This window comes from Bufo gargarizans, chromosome 2 (genome assembly GCF_014858855.1).
Source record: "Bufo gargarizans isolate SCDJY-AF-19 chromosome 2, ASM1485885v1, whole genome shotgun sequence".
Lineage (NCBI taxonomy): Eukaryota > Metazoa > Chordata > Amphibia > Anura > Bufonidae > Bufo > Bufo gargarizans.
Genome location: NC_058081.1, coordinates 725,457,145 through 725,466,025, shown reverse-complemented (window position 1 = coordinate 725,466,025; position 8,881 = coordinate 725,457,145). Strand labels below are relative to the sequence as shown.

Sequence of the window (8,881 nt, the reverse complement as noted above, 5' to 3'; positions counted from 1 at the left end):
ATCCAGCAGCGTCACCAGTCCAGACTCCAGTCCAGCTCGGTGAAGATCTTCCCCAGGCCCTGACCGCGCTCTGCCAGCAGCACATACAGTCACTCAGCATCGGGGAGGAGGTGAAGCAGCAGCGGGCAGAGTCCATGGGGAAGGCCAGGCAGTCACCTGTGATCAGAGTCTGGTGTTCTGTTCCACATACAGCAAACACTGCCGGCACCTGCCGGGTCCCATTCACAATCATGGGGTCAGTCGCGATCCAGCTTGCAGCATTATTTTGCCCTTTGTTTTTGCCAGAATCTGCAACGGAGGCTTCTGCTCTCGATGTGCACGTAGCCTGCGGGCTGCTATGGGTCCAACTCAGATTCTAGCCATGGTGCCAGTGATTTCTATGTACGCCCCTGATACTCACTGAGGGACATGTGTGCAGACAGCCTATCACACCCCTTATATACCCACCGAGGGATATGTGTGCAGACAGCCTATCACACCCCTTATATACCCACCGAAGGATATGTGTGCAGACAGCCTATCACACACCTTATATACCCACCGAGGGATATGTGTGCAGACAGCCTATCACACCCCTTATATACCCACCGAGGGATATGTGTGCAGACAGCCTATCACACCTTATATACCCACAGAGGGATATGTGTGCAGACAGCCTATCACACCTTATATACCCACCGAGGGATATGTGTGCAGACAGCCTATCACACCCCTTATATACCCACCGAGGGATATGTGTGCAGACAGCCTATCACACCTTATATACCCACAGAGGGATATGTGTGCAGACAGCCTATCACACCTTATATACCCACCGAGGATATGTGTGCAGACAGCCTATCACACCTTATATACCCACCGAGGATATGTGTGCAGACAGCCTATCACACCTTATATACCCACCTAGGAATATGTGAGCAGACAGCCTATCACACCTTATATACCCACCGAGGGATATGTGTGCAGACAGCCTATCACACCTTATATACCCACCGAGGGATATGTGTGCAGACAGACTATCACACCTTATATACCCACCGAGGGATATGTGTGCAGACAGCCTATCACACCCCTTATATACCCACCGAGGGATATGTGTGCAGACAGCCTATCACACCTTATATACCCACCGAGGGATATGTGTGCAGACAGCCTATCACACCCCTTATATACCCACCGAGGGATATGTGTGCAGACAGCCTATCACACACCTTATATACCTACTGAGGGATATGTGTGCAGACAGCCTATCACACCTTATATACCCACAGAGGGATATGTGTGCAGACAGCCTATCACACCTTATATACCCACCGAGGATATGTGTGCAGACAGCCTATCACCCCTTATATACCCACCGAGGATATGTGCGCAGACAGCCTATCACACAGCTGCCTCCACATGAACACTTGCAGTCTGTAGATTGCAGCGGTCATTAAATAGTTAAAATCATTCACTCGCACTACCTGAAGTCGCCGTGTAGCCTTGGCCTTATAGTCGCCCCTTCTAGAAATGGATCCGGTTATTTGACTATGACTCTTCCCATTAGTAAATACCGCGATCCGGCTGACGGCCGCGCACTCGTCTGTACACGTAGATTAGATCCTACGGCAAACATTTATTTATCCTCCGTGTCCAGGACTTGGGCTATAGGAACCGCGAAGCCAAGAACACGGAGCGTCATGTGTCACAGGGATCGGGGAGCCGTTTGTGGGGCTTCTTACTGGACACCTGCTACTTGTGCCTCCATGTCACATCAGAAGTGACAACCAACTTGGCTGCGCTGCAAGTACTGGTTTAAACTCTGCTTGTTGTCAGTGAATGTGGTCAGCCAAAGGCTGACAACTGGGTGTTACCATTGCACTTGGCAGCAGAGTGTCTACACACCAGTGTCAGAACAGGGAGGGTGGGAGCGCGCAATGCATGTGTCAATTTCCAGTAGGAATAAGAAAGCGACGGACGGTATTATTTGGGGGATAATACAAGTTTTTAATAGAACAGAAAAGTCAGAAGAGCGACAGATCCTCCTGTAATGAATAAACTGCAGGAGGAGCACATGATCAGGAGCGCTGCCAGACTGGGACTTCTACTCACTGACTGCAAGCAGAGATCTTGGAAAAAATGGTTATAGGGGTCATCAGAGTTTATAATAATAAAAATGCAGTTAAGGTATTAGAGTATTAACCCTCCCCCTTATATTCAGCACCATGAAGCCCCTCCATTCTAATACCGCCACGCCGATCCTCCCCGACGCTGCAGCCATGATATATACAGTTGCAAGAAAAAGTATGTGAACCCTTTGGAATGATCTGGATTTCTGCACAAATTGGTCATAAAATGTGATCTGATCTTCATCTAAGTCACAACAATAGACACTCACAGTCTGCTTAACCTAATAACACTCAGAGTTAAATGTTACCGTGTATTTATTGCACACACCATGTAACCATTCACAGTGCAGGTGGGAAAAGTATGTGAACCCTTGGATTTAATAACTGGTTGAACCTCCTTTGGCAGCAATAACTTCCACCAAACGTTCCCTGTAGTTGCAGATCAGACGGGCACAACGGTCAGGAGTAATTCTTGACCATTCCTCTTTACAGAACGGTTTCAGTTCAGCAATATTCTTGGGATGTCTGGTGTGAATCGCTTTCTTGAGGTCCTGCCACAGCATCTCCATCGGGTTGAGGTCAGGACTCTCCCACTCCAGAAGGCAGATTTTCTTCTGTTTAAGCCATTCTGTTGTTGAGTTACTTCTATGCTTTGGGTCGTTGTCCTGTTGCAGCACCCATCTTCTGTTGAGCTTCAGCTGGTGGACAGATGGCCTTAAGTTCTCCTGCAAAATGTCTTGATAAACTTGGGAATTCATTTTTCCTTCGATGATAGCAATCTGTCCAGGCCCTGACGCAGCAAAGCAGCCCCAAACCATGATCCCCCCACCACCATACCTCACAGTTGGGATGAGGTTTTGAGGTTGGTGTGCTGTGCCTCTTTTTCTCCGCACATAGTGTTGTGTGTTTCTTCCAAACAACTCCACTTTGGTTTCATCTGTCCACAGAATATTTTGCCAGTTCTGCTGTGGAACATCCAGGTGCTCTTGTGCAAACTGCAAACGTGCAGCAATGTTTTTTGGACAGCGGTGGCTTCCTCTGTGGTGTCCTCCCATGAAATCCATTCTTGTGTTTTACATATCGTAGATTCGCTAACAGGGATGTTAGCATATGCCAGAGACTTCTGTAAGTCTATAGCTGACACTCTAGGATTCTTCTTCACCCCATTGAGCAGTCTGCGCTGTGCTCTTGCAGTCATCTTTACAGGACGGCCGCTCCTAGGGAGAGTAGCAGCAGTGCTGAACGTCCTCCATTTATAGACAATTTGTCTTACCGTGGACTGATGGACAGCAAGGCTTTTGGAGATACTTTTATAACCCTTTCCAGCTTTATGCAAGTCAACAATCCTTAATCGTAGGTCTTCTGAGAGCTCTTTTGTGCGAGGCATCATTCACATCAGGCAATGCTTCTTGTGAAAAGCAAACCCAGAACTGGTGTGTGTTTTATAGGGCAGGGCAGCTGCAACCAACACCTCCAATCTCATCTCATTGACTGGACTCCAGTTGGCTGACACCTCACTCCAATTAGCTCTTGGAGATGTCATTAGTCTAGGGGTTCACATACTTTTTCCACCTGCACTGTGAATGTTTACATGGTGTGTTCAATAAAAACATGGTAACATTTAACTCTTTGTGTGTTATTAGGTTAAGCCGACTGTGATTGTCTATTGTTGTGACTTAGATGAAGATCAGATCACATTTTATGACCAATTTGTGCAGAAATCCATCTCATTCCAAAGGGTTCACATACTTTTTCTTGCAACTGTATCTCTCCGGCCTCACCGGTATACCACATGGCTCATTAAAGGGATACTCCAGCCATTCTGTATGAGTGCAGCCTCCCCCACCTCCTGCCATAGAGGATGAATGGGATTTGTGGGGGTCCTAGCGGTCGGGCCCCCACCAATCTGACAGTTATCCCCAATCCAGTGGATAGGAACCGGAATACCCCTTTAAGCTTCTTGCACAGAAAACCTTTATCCTCATCTTTATGTAGAAGAAGAATTTTGGGAAAAACCAAAAACAATCATTGTTCAGATGATGACAAATCCTAATATAACACGGGGTAGGGAGACGTTCCGCGGGGTCCCCGCCAGGGGGCAGCGCTGCTGGAGGGGGCGGCGGGGGCAATGTACGGCACACAGTGAGGGACATTTCTCAGTATTTATTATAATCTTATTTTATAAAATGCAAATACATAAAACTCACAAACAGTCAGGGCAGGGGTCTCCAGCTGGTGTGGAACCACAACTCCCAGCATGCTCTGACAGCCTGCAGGGATGGAGATGTAGTTAAACACCGGCTGCATCAGAGGAGAATATTATATAACATGGAGAGAGGGCAGTCGTCCTTCTCGGTACGGCCAGTGGTGGGGTGCGGTGGGCAGGTGTATAGGGGCTTTGTGTGCACAGTATGGCGCCACTTCCTTCCACATTGGGTGCGGTGGTCAGTCAGCGACCATCCCTCTGTATGTTACAGTCCATTGAGGCTCGGCGTGTCTCCGTACGGTCCCATCAGTTCCTTTGTTTCAGCTCACGGGCCAACTGACAAAGCGTGCACTGTCCGCAGAACGTCAGGCACACGCAGTCATTGCAGATAGTTCCCTGCAACACGAGAAAGGAAACAGTCAGAAAGGGAAACCGCACCTAGAAGGACATGGCTGCGCCCCTCCTGTCCGGGGGTCCTGACTGGTGCAATGGGGCAGAGACGCCATACCACACTCAGCCTGTAGACAGGGGAGGCGCTGTTTCTGGAGGAAAGCTGCCGTGTTTTTCTGAGCCACTTGGCAGAGACTTTACTGTTTTTGTACTGAACTTCTTTTTTTTTGGTACAGAACCTCCAGGGGCCCGGGCCCTGAAATAAAAATGGCTGCCATAGACTCAGCAGAAGATGCTGTCTGACTACCACATGTCCTAGATTACTACCCCTGGGGGCCCCTACATGTGGATATGGCCCCAAGCAAAGTTATGTACAGGGGACCAATAGCGGACGCCATCACTCTGCTAAGCTCCACCCATTCACCCTGCTAAGCCCCCACCCCATCACCTAAAGCTCCATCACATCACTCTGCTAAGCTCCACCCATTCACCCTGCCAAGCCCCCACCCCCATCACCCAACGCTCCACCCCATCACCCAACGCTCCACCCCCATCACTCTGCTAAGCTCCACCCCATCTCTACTCTGCACTCACTCTCAGCAGGGCAGTCTGGGCACTTCGGTTACTGCTCTACAGTCTGGAAGGCCCCCCCCCCCCTTTGCACATGAATCGGCTGCATAGGTGCTACGTCCGCTTCTTTAGTTGCCGTTTTCAGCCAAACTCTTGTGATCTCTGGGGCCCCCCGTGTGGTGGTAATGTCCGCCCCCGGCTCCTCATTATCAGGATGTAACAGCCTCCGGAGAGCCACATGGAAATTGCGCACCAAGTGTACGACTTACCGGGATGTGATATCGTTCCCTGACGCCGGTCCTCATGGCGAGCAAAGTGCCCGGCAGACATGGCAGGCAGCAGCACTCTCCGAAGTCTGAAGCCATCCTACATGCCAGAATACAGGGGACAAATGCTCCACAAAGACCTAAAAAACAGAATAAAACAGTCACGTGGGCGCCATAGACCGACGAGGGGCGTGAAACCTGAGACTACAGGTGAAGCAGTTCCTGCACTGAGGTCTCCTCCACCCAACACTTACAGATTTCCACGTCCTCGAAGCAGTCCATGACGTCGGAGTTCCACTGGCTGGTGCTGGTGCTGTATCCCTGCATGGCCTGGGGCTGAGCGCTCACTGGATACGACATTGTGATCTGGAAGGGAAGAACACGCAGGAATCAGAGCATTTCACACGCCGCCAATCCCACAAGTGCGCAGAATGGTCCGTGGTAGCGGAATCCATAATGGGATTCTTCGATAACCCGAACTTTGGATGCCAAACCTAAAACACAAGTTCGCTCAGCACTAGAAGTGGACTGGTTTACCAACAGATTCATGTGCAAAAAAGGCGCATCTACATAAATAGGTCGGGGGAGAAAATCTAAATAGGTGAAGGAGGCGCAAAAGCCTCCAAAACAGGCGCAATTTCAGAAGTAAATGCGACTAAAAAAATAAGACTGCCAAAAACAGCTTTTTATCGGCTACAAACAGGCGCAAACACTATAGTAAATGTGCCCCAGTGCGAATCCACCCCGATGGCTGACGGGCCCAAGCAAAGGCTGACTAGTCACTTGGCGTCCAGGCGACCTGGATGTCCGATTCTGGTTTCGGCTTCAGTCCAGATACAATCGCACGTCTGTGCCTCAGAAAGCTGGTGTCCTCTGTTATCAGACGCTTTTATCTCATTAGGGTTATTCAGGTTCTGGGGACACAAGTCCCAAACAGACAACTGGGCTGAATGGTATGACTGAGAGCTCGTCAGAACCTGCTTCGGGGTCAGCACGAATCCCCGCATGGAATGTGGATATTAAAAAGCAATACAATGAATGTTCAGAAAATTAAAGGCCACACCCTGGACAGGATGGGGGAGAAGGCTGCAGACACACCTGGTGCTGGAGGGTATGGGGGAGAAGGCTGCAGTCACACCTGGTGCTGGAGAGGATGGGGGAGAAGGCTGCAGTCACACCTGGTGCTGGAAAGGATAGGGGAGAAGGCTGCAGTCACACCTGGTGCTGGAGAGGATAAGGGAGAAGGCTGCAGTCACACCTGGTGCTGGAGAGGATGGGGGAGAAGGCTGCAGTCACGCCTGGTGCTGGAGAGCATGGGGGAGAAGGCTGCAGTCACACCTGGTGCTGGAGAGCATGGGGGAGAAGGCTGCAGTCACACCTGGTGCTGGAAAGGATAGGGGAGAAGGCTCTAGTCACACCTGGTGCTGGAGAGGATAGGGGAAAAGGCTGCAGTCACACCTGGTGCTGGAGAGGATGGGGGAGAAGGCTGCAGTCACACCTGGTGCTGGAGAGGATGGGGGATAAGGCTGCAGTCACACCTGGTGCTGGAGAGGATGGGGGAGAAGGCTGCAGTCACACCTGGTGCTGGAGAGGATGGGGGAGAAGGCTGCAGTCACACCTGGTGCTGGAGAGGATAGGGGAGAAGGCTGCAGTCACACCTGGTGCTGGAGAGGATAGGGGAGAAGGCCGCAGTCACACCTGGTGCTGGAGAGGATGGGGAGAAGGCTACAGCCACACCTGGTGCTGGAGAGCATGGGGGAGAAGACTGCAGTCACACCTGGTGCTGGAGAGGATGGGGGAGAAGGCTACAGTCACACCTGGTGCTGGAGAGGATGGGGAGAAGGCTACAGTCACACCTGGTGCTGGAGGGTATGGGGGAGAAAGCTGCAGTCACTCCTGGTGCTGGAGGGTATGGGGGAGAAGGCTGCAGTCACACATGGTGCAGGAGGGTATGGGGGAGAAGGCTGCAGTCACACTTGGTGCTGGAGAGGTTGGGGGAGAAGGCTGCAGTCACACCTGGTGCTGGAGAGGTTGGGGGAGAAGGCTGCAGTCACACCTGGTGCTGGAGAGGTTGGAGGAGAAGGCTGCAGTCACACCTGGTGCTGGAGGGTATGGGGGAGAAGGCTGCAGTCACACCTGGTGCTGGAGAGGATGGGAGAGAAGGCTGCAGTCACACCTGGTGCTGGAGAGGATGGGGGAGAAGGCTGCAGTCACACCTGGTGCTGGAGAAGATGGGGGAGAAAGCTACAGTCACACCTGGTGCTGGAGAGAATGGGAGAGAAGGCTGCAGTCACACCTGGTGCTGGAGAGGATGGGGGAGAAGGCTGCAGTCACACCTGGTGCTGGAGGGTATGGGGGAGAAGGCTGCAGTTACTCCTGGTGCTGGAGAGGTTGGGGTAGAAGGCTGCAGTCACTCCTGGTGCTGGAGAGGTTGGGGGAGAAGGCCGCAGTCACTCCAGGTGCTGGAGAGGATGGGAGAGAAGGCTACAGTCACACCTGGTGCTGGAGAGGATGGGGGAGAAGGCTGCAGTCATACCTGGTGCTGGAGAAGAAGGGGGAGAAAGCTACAGTCACACCTGGTGCTGGAGAGGATGGGAGAGAAGGCTGCAGTCACTCCTGGTGCTGGAGAGGTTGGGGGAGAAGTCTGCAGTCACACCCGGTGCTGGAGAGGATGGGGGAGAAAGCTACAGTCACACCTGGTGCTGGAGAGGATGGGAGAGAAGGCTGCAGTCACTCCTGGTGCTGGAGAGGATGGGAGAGAAGGCTACAGTCACACCTGGTGCTGGAGGGTATGGGGAAGAAGGCTGCAGTAACACCTGGTGCTGGAGAGGTTGGGGGAGAAGGCTGCAGTCACACCTGGTGCTGGAGAGGATGGGGGAGAAGGCTGCAGTCACACCTGGTGCTGGAGAGGATGGGGGAGAAGGCTGCAGTCACTCCTGGTGCTGGAGAGTATGGGGGAGAAGGCTGCAGTCACACCTGGTGCTGGAGAGGATGGGGGAGAAAGCTACAGTCACACCTGGTGCTGGAGAGGATGGGGAGAAGGCTGCAGTCACACCTGGTGCTGGAGAGGATGGGGGAGAAGGCTACAGTCACACCTGGTGCTGGAAAGGATGGGGCGAGAAGGCTGCAGTCACCCCTGGTGCTGGAGAGGATGGGGCGAGAAGGCTGCAGTCACACCTGGTGCTGGAGTGGTCGGTGGAGAAGGCTACAGTCACACCTGGTGCTGGAGAGGATAGGGGAAAAGGCTGCAGTCACACCTGGTGCTGGAGAGGATGGGGGAGAAGGCTGCAGTCACACCTGGTGCTGGAGAGGATGGGCGATAAGGCTGCAGTCACACC

At 52.3% G+C, this 8,881-nt stretch overlaps 1 protein-coding gene across 1 annotated transcript; it reads right to left on the bottom strand.

The window, feature by feature from the left end:
- Positions 1-4,422: 4,422 nt before the first annotated feature.
- On the bottom strand, positions 4,423-5,684 carry LOC122926381 (cornifelin homolog; the record flags this gene model as incomplete). Its single annotated transcript, XM_044277755.1, has 2 exons — positions 4,423-4,713; positions 5,547-5,684. Coding segments are annotated over 2 exons (228 nt in total), but the record flags the coding sequence as incomplete, so codon positions are not given.
- Between the last annotated feature and the right edge of the window lie 3,197 nt (positions 5,685-8,881).